The 21,009-nt window shown below is 31.7% G+C and overlaps 1 protein-coding gene across 5 annotated transcripts in view; it reads right to left on the bottom strand.

Moving 5' to 3' along the window:
- The window catches only part of LOC136979446 (protein lin-54 homolog), a 168,863-nt gene that overhangs the window by 98,511 nt on the left and 49,343 nt on the right, over window positions 1–21,009 (bottom strand). For all 5 annotated transcript variants that reach the window (XM_067275455.1, XM_067275452.1, XM_067275453.1 and 2 more), the window contains exon 4: window positions 28–220. In XM_067275455.1, coding sequence (XP_067131556.1) covers window positions 28–220 — 193 coding nt within the window. The remainder of the gene's footprint in view (window positions 1–27; window positions 221–21,009) is intronic.

Genomic DNA, 21,009 nt, shown 5'->3' with positions numbered 1-21,009 from the left:
AATAAATAAATTATTAATATCACTCACCTGTACCAGAAATATTTTGTGATGGAGGGGTTACTAATCTTACATAATGAAATTTACTGCCTGGTACCTGAATTTGTTGAACAGTATTTCCTGTTACAGGTACTATTTGCTTTCCTGTAGTAGGATTATCAACATTACTTAAAACTGTATTTGTCTGATTCGTGGAAACATTGGTACCTGGTTTCAATGTTGTCTATTGAATAAAAATAATAATATATAATTATTTGAAATAGATAATTATATACATTTAAAAAAAATTATGCTTTCATATAATTTGAAATAACAACAAATATTTAAACAAAAATTATACCAGAGCATTAAAGAAATTAATGAAATCAGATAAAAAAAAAAAGTATGTACAATATGATTTTCCAGAAATTTTCTACAGTTGACAAAATACCCTGCAATGCAAAATATATATATAACTTATACGAGGGTCATTTTAAAAGAAAAGAACATTTTGATCAGACAGCCGCACAGTTCTCCCCACTCCCGCATCATGAACCTTCTCATTTTTTCACACCAGTCTGACACTAACAGTGAGCCACAACAATCATTTACTGTTTATAGTGTGACTTTAAAATGTGTGACAAAATTAAAGATTCTGCCAAGTGTGAGGTTCGTAGTGTAATATGCTTTTTGAACGCAAAAAAAGTCTGCCCTATCAAAATTTACAGACACACAACCAAGGTTTATCTGTCTGTAAATTTTCACCATGAGGGGCCATTCAAAACAAATGGCAGGGATTGTTGTCCAGAGGCATTGTGCTTCTTCAAGGATAACGCACGTCCAAAGTGCTGTTAGGCTTAACTCAATCATCTAATATAAAAAACTGACTTTGCTCAAAATATTATAGAAACCATCAAAATTTCTTGCTGATAGTTTAGACATAAATGTTTTTTTCTCTGCATGAAATGAAGCAATCAAAAAAATAATGGGTGGACCATGAAAAATTCAGCAAATTACAACATGTTCTTGATTCTGTAATTTGTTTTCTTCATAATATAAAATCTTCACATAAAAATACTTAAAAAATGCATCCATGTCAATTCCTGAATGTTATAAAAATGAAATTATCAAAAATTTTATAAGTTTTACAATTTGTATTATCATAATTTATTTTTGTGTTTTTTGTCGTGCGTTGTGTATCGCACGACATAAAAGTCGTGACGCGTTCAATCACAGCGATTTCATTTATAATTACTTGAAATGTAGCTCAGGCTGCCTTTTTAGGTTTATTTTGTTGTGCAGTGATGGAAAATGAATACAGGTACTCCTCACTTTACGACCGAGTTCCATTCCGATGAGTTCCATTCCACTATGTCGTTAAGCGAATTGGTCGATAAGCAAGGAATATAGGATCGTTGTAAAATTATACAAATTATGCAACAAACTTCAAATTTATTCATAAAAAGACTATTATAGTACGCTATTAGCCTATTATAGTACTATAAGACAATTATAGTACGTGCAACCCTATTATAGTACGCTTAGTGTGCATGTCACCATTCGCCACTGATTGACAGACACTCAAGCTGGGAAAGGGGATTCCCCGAATTGCAGGTCGAAACTCGATTGGTCGTAAGTGCGAGTGGTCGTTATGCAGATAGGTTGTAAAGTGAAGAGTATCTGTACTTTTAAAAGATATTGACACAGATGTATTAAAATAATTTTAGACTGAAGAGGTATTAATTGATCTGTTTGAAAGAACATATTTGTTTAAATTTTGAATGTTCTACTAAACTTATGATAAAAATTGAGATTGAACTACACTCAAGGAATATGCAAGAGTTACACCTTTTGTACATATCTACTTCTCAAAGTTTAATTAGCTGGGCAACAAAAAACTACAGCAGGATACCTGGCAAAAAAAACCTGGAAAGAACACTATAAATTATATTAATTTTAAGTAAATTTTCTTCTTTATGTAACTTTACACTATGAAGATTCTTTGTTCTATAGTTCAAGAAATTTCTAGTTATTGAAAATACTTAATTTATTTAATGCTATACTTGAGAGGCGGTGATGTGTGACAAGTCAGTCACGTGTCAGCAACTCACAGTACAAACTCCTTGTACTATTTTTGGAGTTCTTTTTTGTTTGATTAATTGTGATAAATATCATTAATTTTTTATTTTGTAGGATTTTTTAATCTGAAAGAATTCTTCTTCATTTAGAAAAAAAAAGAATTTAGATTTATTTATTATTAAAATGAAAAATTCCAAAAACTGAATGTAATTACTAAAATCAATTCTAAAAAACCTTAAATCCAATAAAAAATGGAATAAGTAATAAATACACTAAATACTGGATAATACTCAAAACACTTATGCAACCAAAGTTCTTTAACTTGAGGATGATTGCTGAAAGCAATTGAAAACATTTGTTTTCTCCACCATTGTTTCACAAGTTGGATTTTTGGTTGCGTTTTAATGGAATGGAAAAAACATTTTTGACCATGCATAATGGCCATCTTCAGGTCCTAGAATGGAACAGAAAGCAAATTTGAAATTACAAGCATTTGAAAAATGCAAATTTACATAGTGAGTCACAAGCTCAGGATCATAAATAACTTAAATGAAAAAAATATAGAAAGTAACATTAAAAATTAACAAGAAAAATATTCAATACAAAATAAAATAATCCAGCAACTTCAACCTTTAAATTTCCAGTACAAACGACGAAAATTAACAGAAAAAACTAACGTTTTCGAATCTCCATCGAGATCTTCTTCAGGTTCGTTAATGGAATGTCATGAGAATTAACGAACCTGAAGAAGATCTCAATGGAAATTCGAAAACGTTAGTTTTTTCTGTTAATTTTCGTCGTTTGTACCAGAAATTTAAAGGTTGAAGTTGCTGGATTAGACTTTATATGTACCGGTAGTCACGAGTTAAGTTTGTTTACAAAATAAAATAAATAAATACAGCGAAATATACAAATATTGTGAATAAAAGCATAATTATAGCAAAAGATGATAAAGAATACTATAAAACTTCAGATAATGCTTTCCATGTATGTGACACTGCTACCAATTCTTTAAAGTTAATTGTAGTCCCTTGATAGCTTTATAAATTTCCATCCTTTCCAGATAAATACTTGATAATTGTTAATTTAATCCACAACATCAATTCGTAAGGATTGTTGTTGATCTTATCAAAGAATTTTTGGATAGAAGGGTTATAATTCCATACAAAATCAGGATATCATACATTATCTGGAAAACAGGAAAATGTAATCTTTAAAGATTGCAGCTGAATGTGCTTCCAATCATTCAACCACAAGTTCTTAAAGGGTACCCAAAATTGGACTACCCAGGGGTATGCCCCTAGATGGAAGATACATGGAACCCTCAAAGCAAGAGGAGTGAGCCAACTCTAAGATAGACGAATGATAGTTTTGTAAATATTTGATGTTGTAAAGCAAAAAATCACACAATTTACAGAAACAGGGCTCAATTCTTATTGAAGGAAAAAGTGGCTGAAAGTCACAAACGATAAAGCATATCTTCATTGGCAGATTAAGGTCACAGTTTTCTTAATAAAGTGTCTAGTCCTTTAACAACAGAGATTGCTGAAGGGGCTTACCCATGAGTAATACAATTTCAGGCAGGTCTTTCAAGATACATTACTCAGAAAGATACATTACTCAGAAATGACAAAGATCCTGCAGATGAAACTACTCTTCCAGGTGTTTATTCAATACTTTTATATGACAACAGCAACAGACTAGGTTGTGCCTTTGAATAGATTGGTGTCACATGTAGATCTCTGCATATTAGGATCAAAAAACATCCAAACTCAATCAGAAAATTCCTGACTACAACTATCTTAGCATTGATGTATTTTTTGATAAGGAAAATTTAATACATCATGCATTGGCTCCTTCTCATCTATAATATCTGGAAATGTTCAAAATCTATAAAGCAATTTGTAAAGGGACTTAAATTAACAGTAGAGACATAACACTGTTGACACATGCATGGAGGTCTTTGTTTGAAGTTGTCTAGTTTAATTTAACATCTCTCTATTATTATTACACTTTTATTAATTTTAACATTTTAACTTTCTTTTGTTATATGTTTACTCATTTGTATAATGTACTTTTTGTTTATATTCATTTTGTATGTATTTTTATTTTAATTTATTTTCTTTAGATATTTGTTAATTCTAATTAAAGCTGGAACTGTCTTCTAAATACTAAAATTCCCATTTCCTCTCATTTTACAGCATTCTATATCGAACATCTAATATAGACTTTCGATATAGAATCTGCTTAATCTGATGCAGGTCATTGAAGGTAGCCAAAAACATTTGTTTTTAATCAGTGAACACTGTAAAGTGAGAGGAAAATGTGAATTTTAGTATTTCTTTAGATATTTTATTTTAACTACTTTTATGTATTTATTTTTAATTTTGTTAAATATTAACCAATTTGTGTATTCAACCCTTGGGCATGTGATATGCAATATGATGCAAATTGTTTGATCATTTTTTTAAAGTTGTTTTCTGTTCTATTTCAAGAACCTGATGATGATATTTAAATAATATTGAAAACGTTAGGTTAATTAAATTTGCTTTTTGTTACTGAATTAAGGTGTATTTTGAGTTAATTATAGTAGTACATCCAGTTTTTTTGTAGTAATTAATGAGAGAGAATAGCAACCTTATAGGTACTCCATCTTTCTGATGTTGAAACTGACTGTTGTAAAAAAATTATTATTCTAAACCACTGCTAAATTAGCTTGTATATTTAAGGTGTTTGGATATGTTTTGCCTATTCAGCCACAACTATCCTATGCAGGTTAATTTCTAATGATAGGGACCAGAAATAAATCCCGGAAAACTTAGGTGTTTACAAAGTTTCTCTCTGCGATTTAGCCATGAACAACTCCACCTCCTTTATTCATCCAACAACTAAAATGCTCACTACATATACATCAGAGCATAAAAAAAGACACCTTACAAAAAATCCAGCAAAAAGTTGCTTAACTTTCCTGGCAACATTTAAAACTGTGCAGCACCATTTGTTATGACATTTTACTAAAAAACTTTTTATAAATTATAAAATGGCAAAAAGCTTAATTTTGAGGGTAGGGATGAGTTTTATAAAACATTGTAAATGCTAATAATGAGTAAAATCATCATTAAGTCCGACCCTACTCAAGAATATGACATAAAACCCTCCTTTGTATCTCCACCCCTCAACCATTAACAACCAAAATTTATTTATTTCAATCACATTAGAAAAAGTCCTACAACAATAGATTTCATCTCCTTTAATTAACACTTAAACCCCAAATATTAATAAAATACATAAAAATAACAAAAACAATAATTGACAAATACTATTAGTTGTTCAAAGTAATTTCATTTTTTTTATGGGGAAAAAAAACAATTTTCTTATAATATATAAACATTTTATTGAATTATATATTCGCCATTTTGGTCCGATACATTTTGCCATCTTTCTGGTGGTAGCATAATTCCACACTCATTGAAGTTCTGATCTTTGCTTACAAAAAACTGATCCAAATGATTTTTGACATCCTCATTTGAAATAAATGTTTTACTGTTTAAAAAATTTTGTAAAAACTGGAACAATAATCTAAGGGTGCCAGATCAGGCAAATATGGTGGATGGGGTAGCAAACCCTGTCCGAGCCGTAACAGCTTCCGACGAGTTACCGAACTTGTGAGAGGTGTGGCATTATCATGGTGAAACACTACACCTTTTCTGTTGATCAATTCTGGCCTTTTCTGTTTGATGGTATCATTCAATTTGTCCAGTTGATGGCAGTACACTTCTGAATCAATTATGGAACTGTCTGGTAGAAGCTCAAAAAAAAAAAAAAAAAAAAAAAAAAAAAAAAAAAATTCCATTAAAATCCCACCTAACAGAAAGCATCACTTTTTTAATCAATATCAGCTTTAGAAGTGCTTTGAGCCGGCTCATCCATGATCGCTTGCATTTGACATTGTTATAAACAAACATTACCAGTTATGATTCTCTTCAAAAATGGATCATTTTCTTGGTGTTTGAGAAGCAAATCACAGATGTCAATGCAACAGAGCAAATCTCTTTCTTTAGGAACATATGGAACCCATATATCAAGCTTTGAAATGAAACCAAGTCATTTCAAGGGATCACAAATGGTTGAATTTGACAAATTTAATCTCTTAGTGATTTCTCGTGCTGTTGTTCGGCAGTTTGCTTCAATCAGTACCTTTATTTTGTCTTCATTGGCTTCAACTGACCTTCCAGAACATGGTGCATCTTCAATACCAAAATTGCCAGAAGAAAATTTTGAAAACTTGTTTTGGCATTATTGTTCTGTCAACACATCTTCTCCATATATGGCACAATTTTTTTTCTTGCTTGAACAGCATTCTTACATTTTCGGTAATAAAAAAAGCAAAATATCTAAAAAATGTTGCTTTCAATTTTCCATATTTGATGGGACACCAAACAAAAACAATTGCAAAGAATCGAAGAACAATTTTTTACAAATAAGTCTTGAAATGTCAGCTGTCAAAATATATAATGACAATACGATTTAGAATGAAATTCACAGGTAAAAATATAACTAATCCTTCTAATGGTAAAAAAATAAAATTATTTTTCAAACAACCCAATAAAATACAATTAATATAAAAAATGAAGAAAAAAACAATTAAAAAGAATGTAATATAAAATACAATAAAAAATAGGTTAGAAAATATATAATAGTTGTTTATATGTTTTTTTGTAATGACAATAATCAGTGTGTAATAAGTGTTCAGATTCTGCTATATAATTTAATAAAGTCGATGCCCTAATACACAAACCTTCCTACAAAATTTCAGAAATTTTCAACGAAAAGCAGAGGAGTTATTAAGTTTCAAAGAGGATAAACAAACTCATGCCACACACACACTAAAATCCAAAAAACACCCAAACTGTTTTGCATTTCTTGACATTTCAATGTCCCAAGTCCAAATACGTAAAAATCTTCGGATGCATTTTTTCACTGATCAACATACTTTTTTCCTCTGTTATATATAACAAAGTCAGAAAAGTAAAAAGGTGCATGATCAAACTGGCTAAAGCAGTGTTAGATAACAACTTCAATCCTAAGTGAGAGATTGCCTGGTTTTTGCATTATTGTTCTTATCCTCCTTTAGTTTACATTTGAAAAACTGTGCATATAATTACTCTGACCTGTAAAATCAACCAACTCTAAACCTACCAGAGCTTGGGTCTCACTAGTTAAAATGTTGAAGTAACGGGTCGGGTCCTTTCTCCTCTCTCTCTGTTTAAAGTTTTTTTGATCAGTTTAATCTTTTCAGAATTTTGTTCAAATGAGTTTGAAGGCAAGTGGTTGTGTTAAATTTTAAATCTGATTCTGTTGCAATTGCCTGATGGAGATAAATTTTTTTATTGAAAATGCTTGTTGTGTTTAACAAAATATTGTCTTTTATATTTAATAAATAGCATCACAAGACAGTTGATTTTACATTTTATTCCTCATTTTAATAGTACAGTGGAACCTCACTTAATGAGCATAATTTGTTCCAGAATCGTACTCATAATGCGAAACACTCATTAAATGAAACAATTTTTCCCATATGAATTAGTGTAAAATACAATAATGCATTCCATGCCAAAAAAATGCTCAAATATTTTATGTGTAATGTTTATTCAAAGAAAATTATACGATATGCATTGTTAAGGAGTGGAAATCATCATCGTCTTTTCTTCTAGCGTAAACTAAATCAACCTGGAATGCAAATTTGATTTGCAGAAAAGAAAAAAATTCTCAGATACTATGTCTGATAAACAGGCCAAATGATATGCCAAATTCTTGGGCTATGTAAAAGCTATAATTAAATATTAGAAATTAATTAACTTGACTAGAAGTAGACAGTTATGCTTTCCTCTCGTATTTAATGTAATAATTATAAATACAGTGGAAGCTCGCTTAACGAGCATAATTCGTTCTAGAGTCTTACTCGTAAATAATTATAAAATATTATTATTACAACAATATACAAACTATAAATTTAAGTAAGATACTCGTTAAGTGAAACAATTTTTCCCATATAATTTAATGTAAAATACAATAATGTGTTCCACGCCGAAAAAATGCTCATATGTTTTATGTATAACATTTATTCAAAAAAAACTGTACAATATACACTGTTAAGGAGTGTGAATCATCATCATCTTTTCGTCTAGCGCAAAATGTACCAACCTGGAATGAGAATTCAATTTGCAGAAACAAAAAAAAAAAAAAATCACAGCTAATATGTTTGTATGTTTGATAAACACTCCAAACAATATGCCAAATTCTTGGGTTAGGTGAAGGCTATAATTAAATATTAGAAATTAATTAATTTGACAAGAGGTAGGCAGTTATGTTTCCATCTTGTATTAAATTTAATAATTATAAATAGTTAATTTTTAATTCAGACATTTCTAAAATTTAATTTGGAATCGGTCATCAAATTTAATGACTCAAGAATATGGCATAATGTTTGGCGTGTTTATTATATAACGGGCTATGGTTGTTGATGTTTATGTGTAAATATGTGTGATCACAAGTTTGGAAAAATGTGTGATCACAAGCGACACTAAGATGCTAGCAGAACGAGTGCTAAACACAGACTGATGGAGCATGTGCACAATCTGAGACTTCCCCTCTCCTGGTCACTTGTTATGTGAAACATTGCTTGTTAAGCGAGTCATTTTTTAACAATTTGTTTTGCTCGTTATCCAGTTGTTTGTGCGGTACTCCCATTGGAGTAACCAGTTTTCGTTAAACTGTTGTGCAGTACTCCAGTCGGAGTAAGTGTCAATTTTTTTTTCGTAATTAACTAGTTGATGGCGATTTAAGCACTGATTGGCTTTTACCTACAAAGACTAAGTCTGTTTCAATGAATAAGATATTTGTTACCACCCCGTATTTTTAAATTTACTAACAAAACTCCTCCTTTCCATGTTAAGTCTATGGGAGACCCTTCTTTTGTTCATTTGACAATAAAATCCTAGTTAGCATGCCCATTAGGCTCTAATTGGTATATTATAGTTAAATGACTATCCTTTAACCAATAAGCATGTTTTTTAAACCATTCAGCCATAAATCTTTCAAAAAACAAAGTACTTCCAGTTATCGTGGTATCTTCCGTAATACATAAGAAATACATGTATAGTTGTTAATATAATAAAGTAATAATCGCTTATTATAGTCTACTATTAGTACAATAGTGTAAATAATGTATAAATAGAATCAAATACACATCATCAATAATAAAAGTGTATTGATCTAAATTTAGAAAGGCCACCACCCCCCGCCGATCAGTGTTATAATCTATAGGCCGTATTATTTCTCTACATCAATTTAGAAAGCTGCAGTTTTTCTGTTTGACAGAAAATAGACATATCTAAGTAACGTATATAACAAATTAATGGAATATTTATTAAAAAACGATTTTTTTAAATATTTTAAAATCTTAAATTTTATTAATTTTTTTAAACATACATAATATTTTGAAGCTAACAATCGTAAAGTGTGATATGTATGTGATAGAAAACCAAAAACAGATCATATCTATAACAATTTTTAAGCAAGATATCACAAACTGAAAAACCACTTTAAAAATCACAAATTGTCTACACAACAGCAGTGTTGTTTCGGATTATCAAGTGACAGCTGACAGGTTATGCAAGGTGCTCATTAAGCAAGGTTCCACTGTATACTCTTGTGACCAAAAAGCATCGGGAATGGTTTAATAAAATGCAAAATTTGAATTTATTCATTAAAATTTATTTTGTTTCCTTCATAGCAATCCCCCACTACAATGCATTTGTGCCAACATTTTTTCCAATCCTCAAAGCATGCTTTGAAGTATTTTTGTGAAATCCCTTTGGAACTTTCAGCAAATTTTGTTTTACGGCATCAATTAACAGAAAATGGAATTTTAGTCAAGGAAATGGGAAAAAATTACATAGTGCCATATCAGGTGAATATGGAGCTTGCAGAACTGTATTTGTTAAATTTTTGGCTAAAAATTCATGAATAACAACAGCAGTGTAAGTGGGTGCATTATCTTGATGCAAAATCCATTAGTTTTCCCTCCAAAAATTGAGCTGTTTTCTACTAATTGCTTCACACAAATGACAAAAAATGCTCAAATAATATTCTTTGTTGACAGTCTGGCCAGTCAGTCAGAAGGAATTTGTGATGCACACCATGACAATTGAATTGAAGAAAACAGTCAAAATGATCCTGATTTTTGCCTGAGTTTGAAATGGTCTGTTTTGTCTCACTTCATTTTTTGAACTCCATTCACTCAATTGTTGAGCTGTTTTCAGTGTCGAAAGCATAGCTCCATGTTTCATCACATGTAATGCCACATTTCCTCAGAGAATCAAACATGTTGCTTTTGGAAAAAATTTAAATTTCCAAGTGGTGGTGATCTTTTAAAACTGCACAACAAAATCTAAATGATACTGGAATATGTTCAATAATGTCCCTAATTGTTAAATGACAATCATTGAGCCCCAAATCTATGACTCGAGTGATGTGTTGTTCATCAGTCAAAGTATATGATCTACAGAGTGTGGTTCATCTTTGATGCAATCTCTGCCTTCCATGAACATTTCATACCACTTGAAAATTCTTGTTTTTGATAGACTATGGTCAGTCACCAAAGGCTTCCTGCAACATTTCCAATGTCTTTGTATCAGTAATTCTGTTGCAAAAATAAAATTTATTGCATGTTCTTTGCCTGATTACACTCAACATTTTGAAAACTCACCAGCACAAAGATTCTTTACCCACAAAAAATCATTTATTTACAAACAAAAACAGATGGTGACATAAGAAATTGCTGCTGGATGTCAAAGAAAGTCATACCAAATGATGAAAAAAATGATTGGAGTATGTTTTTCCAGTCATTGAGAATAAGTTCTTGGTTAAATTAATCCATTTTAAAAGGAAGCAACTCTCATTACTGAAGGAGATCTCTACCTTGCAAATTTGTCCTTTGTAAAAGTGTGTTTTCTGGATTAATCATCCACTTGTATACTGGTGTAGTAAATAATTCACTCCCAACAACCTTTGAAAAAACCAGTAATAGTTAATTGAAAACAAACGTTTTCAACCGTTACCTCGGTCTTCATCAGGTTATAACTACTGAGATTCGTTACAACTTCAAAACTCTTTCAGAACGTATTCAAACTTTTGAATAGAACCGTTGTGCGCTCGTGTTGCCATGGAATCATACGTGCTGTTGACATACGTAACACGCATGGTGCAACAAAATAATGTAATTATATTCCATATATAAACGAAGGTATAGGGATGTATGTTAAATAGAGCTGTGGGGAACTTCCCCTTTGTAACAGAACTTCCAAGCTTGAGAAATGTTACACGCATCTTTAGAATTGATGCAGGTTGTGCGCAGCCCAGCTTTGTATATCTCCAGAGTTTCCAGGGATTGTAGATGGTCCAATTGGTAGGAGAGTTTAATCAATTCCGTGTTTTGCAGATGTGTTTTCTGGAAATTTTATATGAACAATTAAATAAAATCTATTCAATGGCCTTGAATTTTGAAAAATATTATAAAAAGCATCTTTGCAAAAAGTTCCATTAGCTGGCTTTAAGGTTTCCAAAACTTAAAAAAGCAATGTAGCCAAAGCAATACCATAACTTTCCTGGAGTTGTCCTTCCTGCAGCTGTCAAGTCAGTTCTTCAGCAAGGTTCTAAACCACACTCCACGTCATTACAAATAATACCAGCAATTTTTTCAATAATCAGGAATATGCTTCTGGAGGATGTAAGAGGATGTATGCTTTGTTAAAAGTAATAACTTAAACTATTATTTAAAATTTAATTAAAAATAATAGCAGTAAAGGAGTCCAATTTAATATGGCAGTAGTTTGACATAGTAAAGCTATTCATTTTGGACAAACTTAAACAGATCATTATTTATAAATTCTCTTACCAGCTATATTAACCCCACCATTGAATATTGCTTATTAATATTGTTTGTTTTTTGAGGCTAAAAACCTGTAACGACTGTTGGTCATTATGCACATTAGTTAACCTGTCTTTTACTAGTCACTATTGTGCCCATCATGTAACTTGACAGGTGGGTTGCCACCATGCACTCATTCCTGTTTGTCATGAAGCAACCAACAATCATTGGTGTGTCTTCAGTGTGGGAGGAATGATAGCAGTATCTTTTGGTTCTAACATAAAGTTTTTATCATGACTTTACATAATGGGTGATAAAAAGAAATGGATGATTGAATCAGTACAATCATTGTATTAGGAATACCTGCCTAATGATGAGTTAGTCAACTTTCTGGCTGATCAAAACTTGCAAATGCAAAGACATGGGGACTCTACCGGATGCCAAACATCCTGTACACTTAACTGGATCCTGTCTACTTGAGACAGTTTTGTCAGTTGATGCACATTTTGCAGAGGAGTGGGTGACAACTTCACCACACATTCCAGCATATCCCAAACATGTTCAATAGGGTTGAAGTCTGAGGGAGTTTCATGCCCAAGACAGTATATGAAATTCATTGTCCTGTTCCTCCAACCATTCCCAAGTGATCCTCACCACATGGTGTATTAACATGTTGAAACATTGCATTGTTGTCAAGAAACAGCCTCGAGATACAGGTGTAGATCATCACCTAACTGGTCCCTGTTTCTTTCACCATTCAAAGATTGTAGGATAATGACCAATGGCTCTAGTCTTGCCAAGATGATGCTCCCCAGACCATGATACTGCCATCACCAACTTGTGGAACTCAAACTATGCAACCAAGGGATACAGATTCATGCTGTTTATGCCAGATTTGGACCCAATAATCAATATGGATCATTATTAAAGAGAACTCATCATTCCAGAGAACCTTCTTTCATAAGTCCAAGGCCCAATGATGCTTTTCCCAATGATCAACAGAGACATTCATGCAGGTTGATGGCTATTAACCCCTTTCTGTCCGTAATCGAACTCAGTTCGAGCGGATCACATAGCGTTACACAAAAAACGATGTTTTAGACCCTTGGAGTAAAAAAATCGGCGAAAAAAAAAATTTTTTTTTGAATTTTCGGATGTTTTTTCAGTCCCCAAATTTTTTGAAAAATTTTTTCCCGCGCGAAAAAATTTTATTGCGATTTTAATTAACCCTTAATGATGCGCGATTAACGCTTAATTGTTTTTTTATGGGATTTTTTTATAGAACTTTATTTATCCTTCTAAACTTCTAGCGCACCGATTTTACTTCGGTAAAGTTATTTAAAGCTATTTTATGATGTAAATAACAACATCCAATAGTTTTTTAATTTTTTTAATTAATAGATTTTTTCATAATTACGTTTAATTAAGTCGGGGGGGTCGGAAATTTCAATTAAAATCGTAATTAAAAAAAAATATTTTGAAATATCCCGCCATCTAGTATTCACCCTACTTTTTACCCTTCTCCTCCCGAGAGTTTCATGAGAATGTCCCGCGAAAGACGACACCAGCTGTTCTCAAGGTCATCCAGCTGTGTAAACAATGACTCGTCGGTGTCAAGTTTCGCGCTAAGGCGAGAAAAAGGAAATTGTACTTTGAAGTGTTTTCTTCAAAATTAACACATTTCTTTCGTTTTTTTTTAGTTTTGACTATTTTTAATTATAATTTAATTATTAATTATGATTTTTTTTTTAAATTCGCGCGGACAAAAAGGGGTTAAACCCCAATGTAATATACATGGCTTGGTCATTGTCAAAACACATCTGCCTTATCCATTGGTTGCACTGATGAGTAAGCTGTTCCATTATGGCATGTCTTTGTTCAGATACCAGTCTTCCTCTCTGGGATCCATCACATGTGGTCTGCCACTGTGTGATCTTATGGTTAATGTTTTTGCATGATCCAGCCACTCATGGTACAACATTGATTATTCTTGTACAATGGTGTCCACACCATGGTACAAGAATTACCATGGTGTGGTAATTCTTGATCGGAAACCAGACCAGAAATATCAGCATCTACCCTCCATATCCCAATGATCTGTCCATGCTCAAAGTTGCTCAAATCACTCCATTTGCCCATCACTGTCAACTACTGCCTTCTACTATGCAATAGAGTACATCAAAATTGCAGTGAATTGTGACATGGCAATTATAGGACATTCCTCTACCACTTCCACGATGATGTTGGAGTGGTGTTCCTAATGTAATGATCCTTCAGTACAGTGTGTTAATCAAGAGTGAACAAATAGACACTTGTTTAGTTACACAAGAGGCCAATTATCGTGCCTTGTTTGCCAAGAAGTAATAGCCATTCCAAAGGAATACAATCTTTGTTGCCATTTCAAATCAAAACATCCTGACTTAAGTAAATTGGACACCAATGAAAACAAATTGAACCATCCAAATACTTGAAGAAAATGTGGAGAACAATTGTTTACAAGAAAGTAAACTCAGAAAATGAGATAGCTACTAAGGTTAGTTTTCAGATTTATAAAAAAAATTGTTATTGCTGGAAAGTCTTTTACTGAAGGTGAGTTCATAAAGATGTGTTTGCTGAGTGCAGTTTCTGGATTACATCCTGATAAAAGAAAAGTGTTTTTGAGAATATGTTTGTCCCATATGACCATGCAGCAAAGAGTAGCTGATATAGCGATGGCACTCCATCCATGTATAGGAAAAACCTTCATGCAGTAACTCTAGTTGAAGAGTTTGCTGGCAAAAAAAAATAACTAAGTATCATTTCATTGTATTTTCGAGAATGTTATGCAGCAAAAATTTGAATTTTGATCAGGTAACGTCAATGATACTTTCGATTGTAAACTATATTAATTCAAGGGGACTAAAATGTAGGTTGTCTCAAACATTTCTTGAGGTTGGTACCACCTGCAACAATATACTCAATCATACAGAAGAAGTTCATTGGTTGAGCCATTTAGGCTCAACCAATGAACTTCTTCTGTATGATTGAGTATATTGTTGCAGGTGGTACCAACCTCAAGAAATGTTTGAGACAACCTACATTTTAGTCCCCTTGAATTAATATAGTTTACAATCGAAAGTATCATTGACGTTACCTGATCAAAATTCAAATTTTTGCTGCATAACATTCTCGAAAATACAATGAAATGATACTTAGTTATTTTTTTTTGTTTTGTTGCTCTCAAGGAATCATTCAATTCTTAGAGAATGACAAAAAAATTTCCCAGAAATACACAATGACGTTTGGAATAATGTCCTGAATTTTTTATGACATCAGTCTAAATGAATTGAATTCACAGCTTCACAGGAAAAGTTAACTTATTCTTCAAATTATTGCTGCAGTAAAAGCTTTCAAAACGAAACTGAGGCTATTCAAAAGTCAAAAGTCGACAGTCAAAAGGAATCATGTGCCACTTTACTATGTGTATGAAACATATTCCATTGTGTAAGCATGCCAAGTTAGGAAAACAATATTAAAAGGACATTGAAGTTTTGATCCAGGAGTTTAACACTATCCAAAAACAGACATTAAATTTGATTTAATTTAAGATTTTGTCTGTGGATCCACAAGAACTCCCCATATATTTACAGCTAACTTTAGTGCTCAACAGTTTATCAAAATAAATACAGAAAAACTGGCCACCAAGAACATGATAAACTTTAAAAATCTGCAAGATGGTACTTTACAGATTTTCAGCATATTCAGGAGTACAGTCATACCTCGGTACTCGAATGTTTCGAAGCCCGAACAAATCGGTACCCGACCAAAAATTTCAAAAAAAAAAAAAAAATGCTCCTGTTCCCGAACAAAATTTTGGTACTCAAACGGGAAAGCCCGCCAAGCCGACAGCGGCGGCGTCAGTTACGAGGCAGTCATTGTTTCGCAAGCACATTAACTTACGCAGTGCTATATTTTTTGGATTAGCATCCTTTTCTTTTGATTTATTAGCCCTTAGACATGGGTCCCAAGAAAAATAAAAGTGAAAGTGGTCAAGGGAAAAGGAAAACAGTGAGAACAACAATCGAACTGAAAAAAGAAATCATTGCTAAACACGAAAATGGAGTGTGTTTCAAATCTTGCTGTCCAATATTCTTTGGCTAAGTCGACGATATCGACTATTTTAAAGAATAAAGAAACAATAAAAAGAGCTAATGTTGCAAAAGGAGTGACTATGTTGACAAAGCAAGGCCTCAGATACTTGAAGAAGTGGAGAAGTTGCTACTTATTTTTATAAATGAGAAACAGTTAGTTACGAGGTGATAGCATTAGTGAGACATTTATTTGTAAAAAGGCGCTAGAAATCTATGACAATTTAGTGAAGAAAACCCCTGGTACAAGTACAAGTGCTTTTGTATTCAAGGTCAGTAGAGGGTGGTTTGAAAATTTTAAGAACTGAAGTGGAATACATAACATAGTAAGGCATGGAGCTAGTTCAGACAAGGAAGGGGCTGAGAAATTTGTTGCCGAGTTTAGTAAACTTATGATGGAAGAAGGTTATGCACTTCAACAGGTGTTCAATGCAGATGAAACTGGGCTATTTTGGAAGAAAATGCCAAAGAGAACCTATATTACAAAGGAAGAAAAAGCACTACCAGGGTACAAGCCAATGAAAGATAGGCTTACTCTTTTGCTGTGTGGTAACGCAAGTGGAGATTTTAAGGTTAAGCCATTATTGGTTTATCACTCCGACAACCCAAGGGTGTTCAAAAGGAACAATATTATGAAGAGTAAATTGCCTGTTATGTGGTGTGCTAATTCAAAGGCCTGGGTGACTCAGCAAATTTTTGTTGAATGGGTGCATGAAGTTTTTGCACCAAGTGTGAAAGAATATTTGCAAGAAAAGAACTTGCCAATAAAATGCCTTCTCTTATTAGATAATGCTCCTGTTCACCCTCCAGGCTTGGAGAAGGATTTAGTCAAAGAATTCGACTTTATTCGGGTTAAATATCTGTCACCTAACACAACCCTTTTACTACAACCAATGGATCAACAGGTCATTTCTAATTTCAAGAAATTGTACACTAAATCCTTGTTTCAAAAGTGTTTTGAAGTCACTAATGACACTCGGTTAACTTTGAAAGAATTTTGGAAAAATCATTTCCATATTCTTAATTGCATTCATCTTATTGACAATGCATGGAACCAAGTGACATACCACACCACGAATTCAGCATGGAGGAAACTCTGGCCCTACTGTGTACCGGAGCGAGATTTTGAGGGCTTTAATGAAGAAATTGTGGATGACATTGTTTCTATTACATTGTTTCATTGGACAAAGCATAAGCTTGGACATCGACAATGTGGATATTGAAGAGCTCGTGGAAGACCACAGTACCGAGCTTAATACAGAAGAGTTGGAGCACCTTCAAAATGAGCAACAAAGGATTTTGGCTGAGGATATGTCTTCGGGGGAGGAGGAAGGGAAGGAGGATATCCCAAGTTCAGAGATTAAAGAAATTTATGCTAAGTAGGGGGATGTGCAAGCTTTTGTTGAAAAATCTCATCCTGATACCATGGTAGCCAATAGGGCTGTACACCTTTTCAATGAAAATGTCATGTCTCATTTGCGTAAAATTCTGCAAAAAAGGCAGAAGCGACAGACAATGAATAAGTTTTTAATTAAAGATTTACCTGCCCAAAAGCGACAGAAAAGGGAAGCAACCCCTGAAGTTCCATTACCAGATGTTTTTATGAAAGGAGATTCCCCTTCTCGGCAGTAACTCCTGCTCTTCCTCTTCACACCTCTATCCACTTACGCCACCATATTGCAATCAAAAAGGTAAGTTTTTGTATGTTAAAATGACTTCTTTAATGTTTTTACTATTTATTGAGAGTTATATATATGTTATTTACTGCTTGCCTAAAAACTAAGTATCATTTATATTCTAATCTGCTATGTTATTAGCGAATAAACTGGGGATTGGAACGCATTAATCCATTTTACATTATCTGTAATGAGAAAAATGATTTGGAGTCTGAACATATTGGTACTCGAACCTCTTTCTGGAACGGATTATGTTCAAATACCAAGGTACCACTGTACCTATATACGTGAACAAACCTCCCTATGAAATTGAATAAAAACAAGCAACAATCAACTCTAACCAATGAACAATTGGAGGATATCTTGAAGACACTGATTTCAAACATAATTCTGGAGTATGATAAACTAATTGGTGACAAGAAGTGTAATATGTCCCATTAACTAAATGTAATAAGAAAACCCGAAAAATGTATTAAAATTGCACTGCTTAGCGAAGTAATTATTTAACACTAATGTGATTTCATGAAAAATAAAAATCATAAGTAATAAGTGTAATTAATTGATATTAACTGTTAACTGAAATTTCCCTCTTTTTTATAATATAGTTTATTTGAAAAATAGTTTAATCATAATTATACCTTTACTTGGAAAGTAAGCTGCTAAAAACTTATCTGTTGCCCAAAGTTTAGCCTATTTTTATTTTGGCCCCTACCTACTATCAAGTTGTGCAAGTCTGATGTATGATATACTGATTATTAATGAAAATCTTATAATTTTGTCATTGTAGCCAATAGCATATTTAGAAAATATGTGCCCCTAGGCCCACAATATGTAGGCTACCCCAAACTAATTAAATCATACAATGCAAAATGATATTATTTTATAATTTTAATTCTGTAATAATTGTATTTTTACAGATTTTTAAATATTACAAGGGGCGAAGGATATTACTATTAAAAATCCATCATTAGTATTACCATTTTGTTCATGCAAAATATATTCATATATAGTATTAACATTATTCAATTAATATGTCTTATTTTGTCCTTACTTATGCTTTTAATTTGCACTACTTCCTTTGTGAATTTCTCTATGTAAAAATTATTTTTTCATTATTTTATTGTTATTATTTTGAAAGTTTGCATCCTAAACACTCGCACCCTTAAACTTGGATCTATTGGGCCTAATGGAAATCCACCACTGACTAACATTTCTGTTGCAAAACTTCTATCAAAAATCACCACAAATAAGTACAAACACACCAATACACACACACAAAAAAAAAATCAGCTAGTACTAAAACAAAAATATATAGGTCTATGAATTAGATTCAAAACACAGTTACCATAGGTAGAAAGAAAATAATACATTCTCTTATTCCCACTTTGTTAACAAGCTAATTAGTGGTGTTAAGTAATGGTATGTCTATGTATTGTAAATTTTGAGGCCAATTTTTGCACTTGGAAAGGCCAGATACAAAAATAATGATCATAATAATAACAGAGAGTGCTCAGCAAACCATTAAATAGATACAAAACACCTTTTTTCGTCGCCTGATGACGGCCTGTGGACGAGGCCGAAAACGTTTGTTTCTGAATTAAATATATCTCGGCAACGAAAAAAGGTGTTTTGTAGCTAAATAATGACAACTTTCATTTTTTTCATAAACAAATTTATCTAATATCTCTTGAAACATTACTTATTTTCTGTATGGGTTAGAAAGGTTTCTCTTATAAGAAATCTCAATATTTTTATTTCACAATACTACAACTTATTCTGTACTCATCACTGTGCAATGCTTTTAAACATTTTATGTTTAATAGTATTACAGTACACACACTTTTTTCTTTTTTAATAAAGCTACAGTGTATCTGAAACATAATATAACAGATTCTGCTTGTATATCACACACATCTTGAGTTTGAAAACATTTATGATGAGAATAAAAGGTTCTCGATGTTAAAAATTAACTATTTCTATTTCTTACATTCAAAGTCACATTTCTCATATTATTTTTTCACCCCATAAAATTTACAGAAATATTTACAAATCTTTTTTTATGCAAAATTATAAAATGTAAATGTTTCTATGATATTTAGTTATTTGCTGACTGAATGTTGCTGTTAATAATGAGATGATATTTGAATCAGCAAGCTGCTTTAACAATTATTTTGAAAAAGTAAAAAATCTATATCATCTATTATACAGATATTAAAAATATTATCTGTAGATAATAACTACGTACGAAGCAGAAATTTTGCATAATGTAATTAAATGTGTGTTAGTTTATAGTGAGAAACTTAAGATTTCATGTAAGTGAAAAATAATGAAAATATAACTGATTGTAGTAAGACAATCTAAAAATGTCTAAATTTATTAGGATATGCTAAAAATTTTTAATATTGGCAATTTTTTGATTTGTTTGTGTAACAACTTTACTATCAATGTATGGTATTTTCCTATCATGAATTTTTCAAATTGCACCCTCAGACAATAATTTGTGATGAATATCGTGTTCTTTTTCTTTTTGAAGAGAATGCAAGAATGCTCAAGCCTTTGTGATAATGTCTATCATTCCTTAAATGATTTTTATATAAGTTTATTATTATTATTCATTTAAGTTTACATTTTCAGTTTTATTCTATTTCTTTTTACTGCTACTTTTAAATTTTATTTAAAATGTTAACTATTTTCATTTTTTAATAAATATTTTATTAATTAATTGTGTTCTCTATTTGTAATTCTTCATATTTTGTAATGTCTTTAAAGTATGTAATATTTTCTTAGAATATTTACATTTCATTCAACTTTCAATTTGTTGGTATTTTGTATATATTCATTCACATCTAAAAAACTTTTGAGCACTTATTACAGAATCTAACAATATCAGAGTATTACAATGTCATTATAAAGCAGTTTATTTCAAGAAGTTCTAAGAAAATATGTCCAAAAATAAGAGATTTAAATTTAATGTAATCAGTTTATAACACCAATTGATTCAAAAAATTTAAATAATAAAATGAAAAAAGTCAATATTTTCATATTGTTCAAGAAAGACAATTGACAACTTTTCACACACCATCAGATGAGTAAATATTAAATTACTTTTAATCAAAAAATGCAATTTGTTAAACTTTACATAATTTGTCATATAAACTATTTTTATTGCCAGGGTGAAGCATACAAAGTTTCTTATAAAAATCTTACAGTTTAAAACTTA

This window comes from Centruroides vittatus, unplaced genomic scaffold, assembly GCF_030686945.1.
Source record: "Centruroides vittatus isolate TY-2023 unplaced genomic scaffold, ASM3068694v2 contig_620, whole genome shotgun sequence".
In the NCBI taxonomy this organism is placed as follows: Eukaryota; Metazoa; Arthropoda; class Arachnida; order Scorpiones; family Buthidae; genus Centruroides; species Centruroides vittatus.
This window is presented reverse-complemented; position numbering and strand designations above follow the sequence as displayed.